The sequence below is a fragment of the Trichophyton rubrum genome (genome assembly GCF_000151425.1).
Source record: "Trichophyton rubrum CBS 118892 genomic scaffold supercont2.3, whole genome shotgun sequence".
Taxonomy (NCBI): Eukaryota; Fungi; Ascomycota; class Eurotiomycetes; order Onygenales; family Arthrodermataceae; genus Trichophyton; species Trichophyton rubrum.
Window position 1 is genome coordinate 2,639,934 of NW_003456426.1, and position 15,033 is coordinate 2,654,966.

Below are 15,033 nucleotides of genomic sequence, written 5' to 3' on the forward strand. Positions count from 1 at the left end.
CTCAGACTCAGCACGCTGAAATGCCCGGATCAAACGTCAGACTCACCACAGCAGATGTCACCTATTCCATCCGAGCTGGCTTCGACGCCTATGTCTGCTACACATAACGGACCTGTTCCTGAACAGATCTATGAGATGGGACCTGGCCGGTAGCCATGCCCATAGCACCACGTAAATAAGTATACTGGAAATTTCTTTTCTGGAAACAAAAGAATTAACATGACCGATTTTGACTTCCTCGCATTTTGTTATTAATGTTTTATATATCTAGCCTGCCTCTCCGCCAATTCCCTTTCTCTCTTCATCATTCATATACTCTTCAATTTTTTTTCAGGAATCACTTGCCTTAGCCTTTGCTTCGCGCCTCCCCTATTCATAGGGATTCTCATTTATGTTTATTATTTATATACCGACTACATACCCTTTCTCCTACCCAGCTACCTATAACCATGTGTATATCCTTAGATATATTAACTTGTCAATACTAATCTAAATGATTCAAATTCGTATCTAGCCTCTCTCTTCAAGCGAGAAACGCTAATTTGTAGACTTTGAAAAACCCTAAGGGCTGTAATGAATTCCTACATGACAAGGTATCGAATGTCCGAGAAAAGCATCAATAAACAACGTCCTCCTTCTAAATTCATTCCTAAGTCTTTCAAGCTCACCGCTTGTCGAATTATCTGTGATCCAGGCAATACAAAGGTGTGTGGGTTCAATTCGTCAAGCACCAAGTCATTATTTGCGTCTTGCCACAGTGAACCCTAGACGGGCAAATTTACTTCTTCCACAGCACGGCAAATACCAGGGAAGTCTCTCCTTTCGTGTCTTGAGGTCCAACAGCGGTTTACCGATTCTAGAATGTACGATTTAGAGCCCAATGCCATCAAAAAAGTCCTGCCACAGCCGTACAATACACTCTTCGGCCCGAGATTCTTTTTGTCTCGACAATTGCTGGGGATTTATTGAATTACCCTTTAATCGTCTTAAAACCAGAAGCAAAAGTCTAGCTCATCTATGGGATGCTTTCTACCGTTATCGGCTGTCTTCGACCGTGGCTAACATCAGCCTTAGTTGGCTGAGTTTGTCCTCAATTTGGAGGGTTGTAAGTTCTGTGGGTATAGCAGGCTCAGCCTTCTCCACGACTTTATCGTCGGCACCCGCTTCGAGTAGCATTGCTGCTATATCCGCCCTCCCTGTTGTCTTAGCCAACAGCAACGTCGAAGAGAGGACATCGTTTATAAACCTGTCATCTCCATCACTGAAGCCACGTTTTCGATTTGCATAATCAATTAAACTTGTAACAAGGTCCAGACTGGGTGATTCGTCTGAGAAATGCGTGAAGTTGGAAAAAACATTCAGTATCTGCGCCGGCCCCTGAAAGACCAATTCCTCTAGAAGGAGCAAAGTGAAGTGATCGTTCTGTAGGCGAAGTCCATCATTGATTGAGGAACCGCTGCTGGAGCTGATGTGATCGGCGTGTTTGTCATAAATGAGAATCCTCAAGAACGCCCTTAAACGAACTTCCTTCTTCCATGGATGCCTATGGCTGACTGTTCGTGCCATCAAGTCAACGTCATAGTACTGGTCAATGGCCCATGATAAAACATGTAACCTTTGGCCAGGGCTCAATGTCTCTAGTAAAAACTCCAGAGGCTGGGCTTTGAGTCGGTCAACTGAGTGTATGAGAAGGGCACCATGAACACGATACGGGGAATTTTTTATCGCTTGCTGAACAGTTGAACGGAAGTCACTGCGGCTCTCCGTCAATGCAAATAGTAGAATGTCAAACTGGACGGTTAGTGGTGACTCTAAGAATAGCAGCCTAAACAGTTCAGATCCTCCTGGAACCTCCAAAACGAGTTTTAATTGGCGTAATTGGCCCAATACCAGAACAGTGTATTCGCCCTGACACTCTATAAGACATCCAAAACCTTCGGGATAGTTTAATGATATGGTGAGATCGAGTAGGGATCGTATAATCGAATGAAACTTAGGAAGCCGTGGTTCGGTGGAACGTCCGTATGCCCCAGAGGTCCTTCTCTCACCCAATAGACTTTGCGGAAAGCCTAGGGGGACCGGAGGCTGACCAAAGATCCCACGCTCTGAAGAGCCACTGGATGCACTACCAAATAGCACGGGGGTCGGGTAAGGGCTAGGTGAGGCGGAGTCACGACTTCGCCATTGATCTCTGCGAGTAAGCGAAGGCACCCGAGGCGTGGGAGATGATGATGTAGGCTCCTGTTGAGTGGATCTGCCTGTATTTCCGTACTTTTGCCTGTGCGAATGATACATTGGGGGGCGCGGATGAACTTCCCGGCGTAGTACATCAAAATAGTCTACTCTAGACTCATAATCGGCCGACCAGGGGCACTCTAGTAGCCGCTTTAGAGTTGTTGTATCTCGATGCTGGATGATAGAATGTGCTGGTGACCACTCGTTGATATCTAAACTAGGCCTTATATCTTTGTCTAGCAGGAAGTTGACCATGCGGATCTGCCCATGGTGAGCCGCAAAATGAAGAGCTGTCCATTCATTTGGGTCTTTCTGATGTAATAATGAGTTGTCTCTTCTTATCAATTCTTGCACACTTTCAATATCTCCACATTGGGCCGCAAGATGTAAGACGGTACGACCATCTGGGAGAGTAAGCTTGGTTTTAACCACACGGGCGATGAGATACATAATCGCAGTCCAGTTATTATCCGCGGCAATGCTAAAAGCTGTGGTCCCACTATGTGTTATTAGATTGACGTTTGCCCCAGCCGAAAGGAGTGATATCACGGCATTTTTGTCTCCCAGTTCTATCGTTTTATGTAAAGCTGACTGGCCATATCCATCTTGGGTATTGATTGGTACCCCAGCTTTAATAAGACTTCCAATTAGTTCTGGATGGCCATTGTCAATAGCAAGGTGAAGTGCTGTCTGCCCTCTCTCAGTACGTATGTCTGCATTCTCTTTTGGAGAGGCAAGCTGGATGACCTCTTCACAGGCACCGACTATGGAGCAGACATGGAGCGACGTCAACTTGGACGGAATCCGAAACCTTCCGTAGGTATATTGCGCAAACGCAATCCAAAATTTCAGGCCTCCAAGTTCTGGATTGAAGAACTTTTGAATAATAGGTTCTAATAAGCCCTGGGACTCGGCATAGATGGTGGGAATATGGCGAGACCAGTTGCATGCAGCATAACTAAGGAAAGGGTATTCGGCAACGAGCCTATCCAGAGAATCTTCAGGAATTTCCTCAGAAATTGAAAGAGTGTGACAACTTTGGAAATTAAGATATGTGAGGCATGACATTGCAATTTTGATCGAGGAATCAATATCGCTGATGTAAAAAGGATTGAGCTCCCCCGACTCTAGAGAAGGGGATATCAAGAATTCCCGAACAGAGTGGTGAGCTAGCATGATGTGTCCAGTTGCCTTTGAGCGCCGTATGAGATTACTGCAAATCTCGAAAACATCATCTTCGTTGCGAAGCCTATTTCCCTTGAGTTGCTGTGGATTCATCTGATCGGGATCTATAGCTATTGCTTCCACTAGTTCCGCCGGATGTAGGCCACGCTCGGAATACAGAATAAATTGCAGTATTCTGAGGGCTAGACGTTTGTCTTCATCCGACAGTTTTGACAGAATCATTTCGTATGTACGTCCTAAGCCTCGTGGTAATGATTTAAGAGCTGATTTTGGTATCGCTGTCCGTATGCGTGACAGAGAATCCAGTTGATAAACAACCCATAAAAACCTGTGTATTTCACTTAGTACTGCAAAGACCAATGTAAACTTAGGGGATATTCATAGGTGGCATGACCTACATTCCATCTGCACCTTTGACCAGCCCTTGAATTATTTCTTCTATGTCCGGAACGTCATGCCACCGGAAGTTTGAGACACGAAATCGGACATATCGTTCAATGTCGCCGTCGATAAGGTCACAGTTCAAACTTATGTGACGACAGCTTGACAACGAATCAACAGCTGTAGCGTTACTTCGACTTGATATCAAGAATTTGAAAGACTTGGAAGCGATGGAGATCTCTCGAATAATGCGCAGGAAGCCGTCAGAGTCAGCAAGCTCATCGATGCCATCAATAACCATAAAAACGGTGGATAAGCAACTTCCTATAGTATTCAAGGTCTTTTTCATTTGTTCCAGGGGAGGGTATCTAGACCGAGATTTGACGCGGCTCAGAGCCTCGAATGTATCACCCAAGGCAGATCTCGACTTAGCTTGCCGAAGAATTTGGGACACAAGTCTACCAAGCAGCTTTCCAAGGCCGTCCTGGCGTGTCTCTGGAGACCCGCAATAGTGATAAGCCACGCTCAACTCGTCCTTGTTTTCTGCAAGCTCCTGAAGGTAATCGATAGCCATAGACCTGATAGAATGTTAGCCAACTACATTCCCAATTGTTATAAGGGAATTCAAATATCCGAACCACTTACATTAGAACCGTTTTTCCCGAGCCAGCTACAGCGTACAACATTAGCTCTCTCTAAATAGACTATATGTGTGATAGAGGTATGTACCTATGCCATCAACCCAGAGGTTGGAGGAATCGCCCGATATCCAATCTATAAATTCAAAGCTGCTAAGAAACCATGTCCCTGACTCCGGGTGTCTTGATTCTAAAGAGTCACTATGAGCTGCTACTGTGGCATTCCCCAACCAATCGAAGATTTCGTCCTTCACCTTGCCTAAGATTTGTGTAAGGAATCCTATGTACCCTTGAATATGCAACAGAGAGTAAACTACTTACCCTGTATTTCAGCCTCATGTTTTTCTTCAAGACGTCTTTGTGCGGCCCCGATCGTCTCCAATTGATTCTTCATCAAAGAAGTGATCGACCGGGATTCTTCTTCGCGTGCGCTGATAAATGTTATCGACTGCCGACATTCACTAGGGTATAATTAAGAGGTTCATACCAGCTGTTTATCTGAAAGGCTAGTATAAAAAAGGATTTGTAACGCTCTAGTTTGGCAGCGTGTTTGACAGCCTCTTTTAAAAAGACCTCACGGCGAAGAACCAGCTGGAAGGAGGGCGTGATGGATATCTTTTCTACCAACTTTTTCACATCTTCTAATATAGACTTGCAATCGTTGAGAGCAGTATAAAGATGCTCGGTTGGAGTCGTTGGTGACTGACCCCTTCCGCTGGGTCTTGGTAGGTTCAGAGAGTATATGGAAAAAGGGGCTGAAGCTTGAGGCTGTTCAAAATGTGCCTGCACACCAACTAAGAGACCAGAAAAACTGGAAACTTCATTGAGAAGCGACTTTAGCTCTTTATCGGTATTGATAAACCTGTCCGAGATTTGGAAACCTTTCGAGATGATGACTCCTGCAAGCGTTATCAGTCCAGCGACACTGGCGGTGATGGACAACGGATCCATTTTCAGATATTGCTGTTAGTTCATCGCCTATGTAGAAGCTGTATATTCACTTGTAGCCACCGAAAAGAGTATATATAGAGGGTATGGGGGGTGCTTGCTGGATGAATAGCATGAAGATCCCTCCAAGAGCTGATGATTGCTGGCTGAGTGTATGCAGGACGCCTAGGAGCCTTGTTCAGCTGCAGCCTGCTATCTCTCCGCAATGACTCGTATTCAGCATAATGCTGGTCCAAGGGGACCCTGCTATAGCCTTGTAAGATATCCATGATCGCATAGCGGATGAGATGATTAAACCTAGAGAGCTATAAGTCGGAGGTACGAGTTATAGAACATCCACGATATTCGAATAATCCGTGTTTAACTAATGGTTATATGGGGTGGAAGGGGGAGGGGGAGGCTTTTAATGGATATCCTGGCTGGCTTAGACTGGCGGCAATTTACCGTTATAAACTGGATAATGTTCAGGGGGATAAAGGAGTTTGGGACGAAAATTAGGTATATCTCATTAGGTGCAAAGGACAGGCTCAAAATATATACTTGAAAACATCGGTCAGAAAACCCACTCAAGGACAACGCATCCTAGCTTAGCGCTGAGAGCTGTGCAGAGAGGCTTCCCTTGTCATACTTGGCGTACTTCCCTCTTCCCTTGTCGATTTCATGGTATCTGTCCCAGAACCTTGCGTAAAGAGGCTCAATGACAGCCTGTACCTCACGGGATAGAGACGTGCGAACAGGCTTTTCCATATTTAATGACTTATGTTTCGCGATCAGTTCGTCGAATGAAGAGTTGAAAGCCTTGAATTTATCTTTGATCACATCTCTATCCTTGGAGGAGAGTGACTTCACGATGGCGCTGGAATCGACGGGTCCTCCTGAGGTCGGTCGGGCACCGCCTCTGCTTGTATATTGTACGTCCAGCAGATGCGAGGACGGATCACGCCAAGCATCAAGGTATATCGACACACCCTTCTTGCGCCATACTTCAAGTCTACTTGCGTTTTCTGGCGTTGACAGACAGTTCGATAGTTCTGGAGTACTGCGTATGACTCTGTCGACTATGTGGACATTATTAGCAATAAAGGCGCCAAGCGTGGCTTTGCTTTTGTGCACCGCCCGGCCGCGAGCTTCAAGGGAAGATAGAAGCGTGTCGATCATGTCGAGTATGAAATGGGATAGTAGGGTAGAGCTGTCTGGGCCCACGTCAAGAGGTGCGGTGTTGGGGACTGCAGAGGGTTTCCAGTTACCGTCTCCTAGTGATGTGAGGATGGAAGCTAGAGGTTTGGAGTAAGCGGTGAGCGTGGATAGAGAGCTCATTACTTCGTTCACCAGTGGAACAGGTGAGCCGTCCTGGGGTAAAGTAGTAAGGGCTGCTGATCGACGCTTGGTCTCTTCTAATAGTTCTGTCAGAGATGATTTGGCTGTTTCTCGTATGGGCCTTAGAGCTTCAAAAAATAGATTCTTAAGATCTCCCGTCTTTGAATCTAGGCGGTATGATAGAGAAGTGACGATATCGATTATTTCAAAAGCAAGGAAACAATCGTTGATCAGGTTCGATTTGATATACATGTTCAGCTCTCGCATAGTTTTGGAGAATTCTGCCAGAGCGGGTCGACATGTTGCCTGAAGAGCCTTGCCTTGTTGGTCTGGAGGGAATATTTTGACGATGTTTTCATACTCTGAAACGAACATTCCTTCAATGACATTTGAGTATACGCCGATTCCATTGGTGCCTTGTTTGTAAGGACCGTCAACTGCCCTGCGTTTTGCCGTATTGATTGAAGCGGTAGCTAGGTTTTGCAAGCTGTTCGTCAAGTAAGGGCCGCGGACTTCCGCGTAGATAGAGATAGCTGGGTTTTCTATATGACCTTGCTGAGGGATGTGCTTGGAGGCAGCGGTAATTGCACCGGCAACAGGAGTAAGTTCGGAGAAAGCATCCTGGGACAGTAACGGAAAGGAAAGTTCTATAGAAATATTAGCTGGGTAAAGTTGCACGTGTCTATCTTCGCTAAAGGTAGGTAGAGTAGCTCACGTTTCGTAAGGTAATGAAGTGGTTCGATAGTATTAGCTTCCGCTCTCAGGGTGGAGTGGAAGAGATCCTGGAGCTTACTGCTACCCGAGCTGAGCAGTGAGCTAAATTCAGAGACAGCCTTTTGGTTTGAGCGCAGTTTGGTAGCGCTCAGGTCCGTGAGTGCGAGGTCGATACGTTTCAACGCCCCAATGAATTGGGGCAAGCCAGCATTTTGCGGTCTATAAAAGTTACGAGTTAGATAAAACAGATGGCAAAACAAAGGTGGCAAGGCTTTTGATAAGTGAAATCCGTACCCAGCCCGTATGATACTCTCTTCCTGGCCCTTTACGTCTAACGGCCGGCGCATTCGCTCGATAGCATCGTTCACCCTATCGATATTTGTGTTGGTGGCATGTAGCGCCTGTGTGTTGCCATATATGGGGCCGATCGCATTCTTGACCACCTTTCCACTAGCCTCTAGCCGGGATAAAGAGCCTTGAATCCGTTTAGTGAGGGTGTTGAGCTTCTCGAGGTCCGCATAGAGCACTTCGACTTCTGCGCTTTCTTCGGCGTAGACGGCGTTTCGTGGAGCGCCCATTGCGCCGGCCTATCTGAAGAGTGTCAGTCATTGGCAGATGTGCGGCAAATCTCAGGACAAGAAGGTAATACCGAACTCCCGCTTGACGGGTGCTCCTTAGTTCATCGGGGGTAGCACAAGAGTCCCCTTTTCACATAGGGGGTAACGGCTAGTCCAACGGTCCGGAGGCGGGGAGTAACAACAGTCCTTCCGGCAAGATTTCACTCTGAGAGCCGACAACGACCTTTTGCCAAAGTCTTCTGTAGTAAGAGACGGTAGTTGGAGGTCAAAACTGTGTCAAAGATGGAAACACACAAGTGACCGGCGTGGACAAGCCGCATGATAAGGGGATGAAATGATATCATGGACGGCTTTCCTTTTGCCAAGAGCCTCATATTGCCAAGACTTAATCTCCAGCTAGAACCAATGATAAATTAACGAAGCTAGATAAGCCAATGACATGCGATTTTCTATAATTTGACAATCCGACTCAGCTTTTTTATTGGTGTAAATAATAAAAATACCATTCTTCATGTGATATAAAGCTTATCTGTACCTAAGTGATAAGCGAGAGAAGCAGCAGCGAGACGGTTGTTGCAGTGTCATATGTATATCAGAAGAAGACGTGGGGGAGGCCTCTATCTAACCAAGGGGAGAATATCGGATGGTGTAGTTCTGCTAAACTGCTGCTTGAAACACCTGGGGCAACGTGAAGCACTACGGAGTACTAGCTTGCTGAACCTGTATGTGAGTGCACTTGAGAACGTAACTATGACACCATAAATATTTGGCAAGATACGGTTGCCAAAAACTAAACAACAACCACTAAGAATCTTGGATTTAGCCATGATGAAGCGTCTATAATAGCCGTGATAAGCGCCGGGATCGCTTCATGCCGGAATATCCAAGCGCCGACCGAAACTCAATTGCTGCCGCGGGCAAATGTTGGCCGGAAACCCCAAATCTCCCGTCGAGACAACAGGATCTTTGTCAACCGGGACATGGCAGCTACTTCAAAGTAGACATTGACTGTCATCAACCATCGATCGTGCTGTCATGGGCACCGCTAGGTTCCTACAGGCGAGATGGCGACAGGCGCTGAAGGGAGCGCTATTCGTGTCCGGCAGTGCCTCCATTGCGCTGCTGGGGAAGCAGAGTGTCCGGTGTGATGCCGGACGCAGCACTGCGGTGTGGAATGCGAAGAAAACGTCTCAAACCCCAGAAGAGTCTGTGCTGGATAAGCTAGTCAAGTCGGGGGTACAGTCCGGAAAGAAGGAGAACAAGGACAATGCTGATGCCGGTGGCGATGCTGAGCCTAAGTCTGCATGGGAGACGATGACGGACAGGCTCGGGACTGCAGAGGGCTACTTCAGCTCTTCGGACTGGAGCGCAGACTGGTCGGCTGTCTTCAAGGACTATATCTCGCCTGGCTGGACCTTTTTCTCGCCAGATATCCTTCGAAACCTGCAACGGGAGCTCTCAATGGCTCCCGGGTCCGTGGCCGACGATGTATGGAAAGAAGCCTGTGACCCTAGTTTCAACCCTAGCATTGTTGAGGAAGCCAGTGTTAGAATTGGAGGTACGTTGTGCCCAGAGGAAGAAGCCTTTCTCTCGGACCGCCGTAAGGTTGTCGCAAGAAACCTCGCGTCTTACTTGGGCTTGCCGGAAGATGAAGTGCACCCTGATGACATACCTGTGATCGCCATGTGTGCTTCAGGAGGAGGCCTGAGAGCTCTCATTGCTGGAACAGGATCGTACATGGCTGCCAAGGAAGCCGGGCTCTGGGACTGCTTGACGTATACTTCTGGCGTGAGTGGTTCATGCTGGCTGCAGACTCTCTTTAACTCGTCTATCGGCGGCCAGGACTTTGGTAAGATGATTGACCATCTCAAGGCAAGACTTCACACGCATATTGCCTTCCCTCCAGAAGCACTTGATATCCTGACTACCCCGCCTACAAACAAATATCTTCTCCGCGGTGTGATTGAGAAGCTCAAGGGAGACCCCAAAGCCGATTTTGGCTTCGTCGATGTATATGGTATATTGCTTGCAGCCAGACTCATGGTCCCCCAGGATACAGCTGCTTTGAACGACAGCGACCTGCAACTTTCTAGTCAACGTGCTGTGGTAAAAGGGGGGGCGAACCCGATGCCAATTTACACCGCAGTTCGACATGAAATACCCAAGCCGTCCAAGCCAGGAGCTTACGAAGATGAGCTTGAGGAAATATCCAAACGCGAGAGCTGGTTCCAGTGGTTCGAGTTTACCCCTTACGAGCTGTTCTGCGAGGAATTTGCTGCAGGTATCCCTACATGGGCCGTGGGTCGAAACTTCAAGAATGGGAAGGGCATTTCCGCCGCTCATGGATACGCCGTCCCTGAATTACGTGTTCCCGCCCTCATGGGAGTTTGGGGGAGTGCATTTTGCGCCACGCTAGCTCATTACTACAGGGAGATCCGACCCGCGTTCATGGGCCTCGCCGGATTCAGCAGCATCGACGCCCTGATCGAAGGTAAAAGCGAAGACCTCACTCGTGTCCACCCAATTGATCCTGCCACCGTACCAAATTTCGTCCTGGGAATGGAGGGTAAACTTCCTGATTCTTGTCCCGATTCTGTCTTCCAGGACTCCCACTTACGACTAATGGATGCGGGTATGAGTAATAATCTGCCTATCTATCCACTACTTCGGCCGGGACGTAATGTCGATCTCATCGTCGCATTTGATGTCTCGGCTGACAGCAAAGAAGCAAACTGGCTCTCCGTTGTTGATGGTTATGCTCATCAGCGAGGTATCAAGGGATGGCCCATTGGAGCTGGATGGCCAAAATCTAATGCATCCCCCGAGGAAACGGCAGACATCATCGCCGAGGAAGCCCAACTAACAAAGGAAGAAGCGGATAAGAAAGTTGCTGTTGCTCAAAAGGCAAGCAGAGAACGCACTCCTGACTCACGTGGAAACGACCCCGACCTGACCTTCTGCAACATCTGGCTCGGCACCACAGAGGAGAGGATATCGTCCGCTGAACCCCCACCGTCCAAACGCCTGTTCCACGAAGCAGCTCTAAACGAAAAGGACTCCGAATTTCAACTCACGCAGCCTCATGCTGGTATTGCAGTTGCTTATTTCCCCCTTCTGCCAAATCCTGCATGCCTAGCTTTGCCTGATCCCGATAAAGATGAGCCTGACGCGGAACGCAAGATCCTCGACCCACTGGAGGAGGATTATCTGAGTACTTGGAACTTTATATATACCGCGGAGCAGATCGATTCCGCCGTCCATCTTGCCAAATGCAACTTTTCTGAAGGTGAGGACCAATTGAAGAGGGTTGTCAGGGGTATCTATGAGCGGAAAAAGAGAGAGCGGCTTCAGCGCGAGAAGGATACGGCTAGAACAAGTGCGAGCTATCTGGCATAGATGCTCGAAAATAGGTGTATATAGAAAAAAAAAAAACCAGCTACATAGTTTTTTGATCCTCTGCCTTCACCTCCCTCCATACGCCTGTTCTTCGCTCAAGGCAAGACGGCCGGGGCCCAGGAACCATCACGTGACCATTTCGCAACCTCCCGATTCTTCTTGTTGAAGAGCCAAAGTAAATTAAGAGAGAGCGAAGAGCAAAGCATGTCGACCAGAACAGTGGCCATAGACGGGCTATGGCTTTGCTTCCGGCCTTCGCTAGGCCGTTTGCTGTCTGAATCACCAAGACAGCGTTTTCCAGCTGACAATGCCGCTCCGTCGCCGAGGCGCAGAGCTTTCCACTGCTCCCCCAGATCCGCATTCTCTGCGGCATTCAATCAGCTGAGTATTGCTAAACCAGTCAATTCCTCGATGCCAGAGTCATATACTGCAGAAGGTAGCCAGGGCAAGGAACAGACTGGCTCCAAGTCAAAATCAGCGTCCAGTCTTCATAGAACACCCCGACCGAGGGAACAGAAGACAGTAAGGAAGCTCTTACGGCAGAGCAAAATACCGTCGGATCTTAGCCAGAGAACGGAAGGAAATTTGGAGAATATACTGCAGAATGTAGTTGAAAAGCTACCCAACCATACTGCTGCTCTAGATGTTGTTACGGAGCTTGTACGGAGGAGGCATGTGCGCCCGCAGACTCGGCATTATCGTGCGATGATACTTGCGAATACTCAATGTATCAGAGGCTCGGCTAAGCAAGTAGAGGCACTGTTAGATGACATGAAGGAGAATGGAATAATGGTGGACTCAGGGACTTTGCATGCTGCATTAAAGGTGAGTTGCTGCAGAGTATTGTCTTCTGTCTGTTGGTTAGAATAGCTTGCTGACAATATATACTCATCTGTTAGGCCCTGGCTGTACACCCCGATTATCTGCTTCGTTCCGAAATCATACGGAAACTCCGAGAGCGATGGATATCACTTAGCCCGACAGGTTGGCATAATATAGTGACGGGATATATTCGAGAAGGACAATTTGAAATGGCACTGGAGACTCTAGAGCACATGGAGTTGCAGCATGTACCTGTCCAAGGCTGGCTTCACTCACTCCTCCTCTACAACCTTGCGGAATATGGAGAGTTCGAGGAGGTACTGCACTTGTTGCGATCTAGAGTTGAAGCTGGCCTGACACTATCGCCAAATTTATGGCACCGTTTACTGGACATCTCAAGTGCTGCGATGCATCCTGAATTGACCCAGTTTATCTGGGAACAACAGGTCGAGCTAGGCCATTTGAATCCACCATACGGTATCTGTGACAATGTGCTTGCTATCAGCGCTCGAACAGGCAACGCCAGACTGGCGGCGTCGGTTTTTAAGGTGTTAGGAAACCGCAATGGTGTACTAACCTTAAATGATTATGAATCACTTGTTGATACGTACGTTGAGTCTGGTGACGTCGAATCAGCGATTCGCATCCTCTGCAGCATGGACAGCAGCAGTATCGGAGTCAAAACCGGCTCTACTAGATCACTCCTATCTCATCTCATTATGACCGGATCAAAGCCGACGGATGTTTGGGATACGTTCAAGCGGATGAAAAAAGAGGAAGATCTAGTTTTCCCTCTGCCCCTTCTAAATGTTGCGCTGGAACTCTGTGCTCATCTAGGTGATGCGAAGACCGCATGGGACTTATACCGGGAACTTCATACCCTCTGCTCCTCTAGTGTGGAGACATCAACCTTCAACATCCTGTTCAAGGCATGCCGCGGGTCCAACGATGCTGATCTGGCCGGCTACTTTGTGCAAGAGATGATACAGATGAAGATACTTCCCGACCGCAAAACCTACGAGAATCTAGTCCTGCTTTGTGTTGAGATCTCTCGTTTCGAAACGGCATATAAATATCTCGTTGAAATGAGTGGCTCCGGATTCGAGTTGTCAAGACAAGCAAAGGAAGATATTCGCGCTAAGTGTGACGGACAGGAAGATCCACATGCCTCCAAGATTATCCATGACTCCGCTGTCCGCAAGCCGGCTTCTCGAGGCATCATAAGGCCCCATCGTGTACGGCGCTCGTTTACTATCCCGGCCAGGGGTAAAGGAGTGGAGCCAGGGGAGGTGAAAAGAATAGACGCAACGGGTCAGTACGAGCATGGGGACTAGACTTGGCTTCACCTATGTATATCACTGTGCAATATCCAATGTATTATAGCTATCTATCAAGCATGTTTAATGTAGTCTTGCATTATGTGTTTCTATAACCTCTAAGATAGGCCAAGCCTTGTGCCAAGCCTAGAAAGACTACGGGTGACATCATCCCGCATTCTTCTTCCTTGCTCGGACATCTTTAAATGCAGGACAAGACGACGATGGACGCCAGGGCAGACATCAAATTGTAAAATTTACGGAGTACAATGGTGAGCGATACTCGATGGATGCCTATATCTGCGACATGTCTTCTAACCTCTCACGATAGGCCTCCGTTCTCCGGCGAATCGTGGCAGGTCCACGAAATCAGCACCCAGAGGCAAGCCTTGATCTGTGCTATGTTACCGATGACAGTAAGTAGATCATGTACCATACTTATATCTGGATCAATGCGCTCTATGCAGCGATGTACACCAATATACTAAACTATATCGCAGTAATAGCAACATCAGGCCCTTCTTCGACCTACCCTAAGCGCGCGTACCGAAACCCTACAGAAGATTTGGTCCGTTTCCTCGACTCAAAACACGGAGAAGATTGGTCGATATTTGAATTCCGCGCTGAAGGAACTGGATATCCTGATGATGAAGTATATGGGCGGATTCACCATTTCCCATGGCCGGATCATCACCCACCCCCGTTTGGACTGATACCCTCACTCATGGCCAGCATGCGAAATTGGATAAATGGCGAGGGGAAAGGTAAAAGGGTCGCCGTGGTACACTGCAAAGCAGGCAAAGGTAGAAGTGGAACTGTTGCCTGCAGCTATCTGATCAGTGAGCAGGGCTGGAGCGCAGAAGATGCGATGAAACAGTTCACGGAGCGCAGGATGAGGGCTGGATTTGGCGCCGGCGTGAGCATACCCAGTCAAGTTCGGTGGGTGAACTACGTTGAACGGTGGAAAAATGTGTTCAGCAAGATATATGTCGAACGACCTGTTGAGATTGTTGAGATTCATATCTGGGGTTTGAGGAAGGGACTTAAAATCGATGTAGAAGGATTTGTGGATGAAGGCCGAAAGATAAAACGCTTCCATCGGTTCGGCAAAGATGAGTTCTTCTACCAGAATGGCGGCAGTGTACCGCAAGATGCTTCATCTTCTGGAGAGGAAGAGCAAGAGAAGGGAGCGGATAAGCCAGACGTTTCGTCCTCAAACGCATCGTCTACTCCAGTCCAGTCTGCTCGGGAACTCACAGAGCCGGAGCCTGTGACTGAAGCAGCGTGGTCGGCTCTCGCCTCTGCTCCGGCTGATTCAACGGACAATGTCGTTCTTCGGCCCAAAAACCCAGTCATTGTTCCGACCTCAGATGTGAACATCGACTTTGAACGGCGGGCCGTGGTATCATACACAGATTGGTCTATGATAACCTCTGTCGGCCACGTCTGGTTCAACGCCTATTTCGAAGGTGGCCATGACCACGACTCCGGGGTATTTGAAAT

The 15,033-nt window shown here is 48.0% G+C and overlaps 5 protein-coding genes across 5 annotated transcripts in view; 3 read left to right on the plus strand and 2 right to left on the minus strand.

Moving 5' to 3' along the window:
* Nucleotides 1–153, plus strand: part of TERG_03744 (uncharacterized protein) — a gene marked incomplete at both ends in the record, with an annotated part of 1,344 nt that extends 1,191 nt beyond the window's left edge. The window contains one exon of the mRNA XM_047748145.1: nucleotides 1–153. Coding sequence (XP_047604121.1) covers nucleotides 1–153 — 153 coding nt within the window.
* Nucleotides 154–882: 729 nt separating this feature from the next.
* Nucleotides 883–5,390, minus strand: TERG_03745 (uncharacterized protein; the record flags this gene model as incomplete). The annotated part of the gene is made up of 6 exons (XM_003236653.2): nucleotides 883–3,748; nucleotides 3,819–4,379; nucleotides 4,447–4,471; nucleotides 4,531–4,698; nucleotides 4,761–4,870; nucleotides 4,927–5,390. The coding sequence occupies 6 exons, from the start codon at nucleotides 5,388–5,390 to the stop codon at nucleotides 1,036–1,038; spliced, it is 4,041 nt and encodes a 1,346-aa protein (XP_003236701.1). The 3' UTR covers nucleotides 883–1,035.
* A 579-nt stretch (nucleotides 5,391–5,969) lies between these two features.
* Nucleotides 5,970–7,996, minus strand: TERG_03746 (uncharacterized protein; the record flags this gene model as incomplete). Its single annotated transcript, XM_003236654.1, has 3 exons — nucleotides 5,970–7,351; nucleotides 7,420–7,637; nucleotides 7,713–7,996. 3 exons carry the CDS (start codon nucleotides 7,994–7,996, stop codon nucleotides 5,970–5,972), a joined length of 1,884 nt encoding a protein of 627 aa, XP_003236702.1.
* A 982-nt stretch (nucleotides 7,997–8,978) lies between these two features.
* TERG_03747 (uncharacterized protein) lies at nucleotides 8,979–11,497 on the plus strand. Its single transcript, XM_003236655.2, has one exon. It carries the CDS (start codon nucleotides 9,032–9,034, stop codon nucleotides 11,390–11,392), a length of 2,361 nt encoding a protein of 786 aa, XP_003236703.1. The 5' UTR covers nucleotides 8,979–9,031; the 3' UTR covers nucleotides 11,393–11,497.
* A 55-nt stretch (nucleotides 11,498–11,552) lies between these two features.
* TERG_03748 (uncharacterized protein) lies at nucleotides 11,553–15,001 on the plus strand. The gene has a single exon (XM_047748146.1). The coding sequence runs from the start codon at nucleotides 12,424–12,426 to the stop codon at nucleotides 13,546–13,548; it is 1,125 nt and encodes a 374-aa protein (XP_047604122.1). The 5' UTR covers nucleotides 11,553–12,423; the 3' UTR covers nucleotides 13,549–15,001.
* Nucleotides 15,002–15,033: the final 32 nt, after the last annotated feature.

Bases quoted from the DNA above. Each gene is read 5' to 3' on its own strand.
- TERG_03747 (XM_003236655.2), top strand. From the start codon at position 9,032: ATGGGCACCGCTAGGTTCCTACAGGCGAGATGGCGACAGGCGCTGAAG.
- TERG_03748 (XM_047748146.1), top strand. From the start codon at position 12,424: ATGGCACTGGAGACTCTAGAGCACATGGAGTTGCAGCATGTACCTGTC.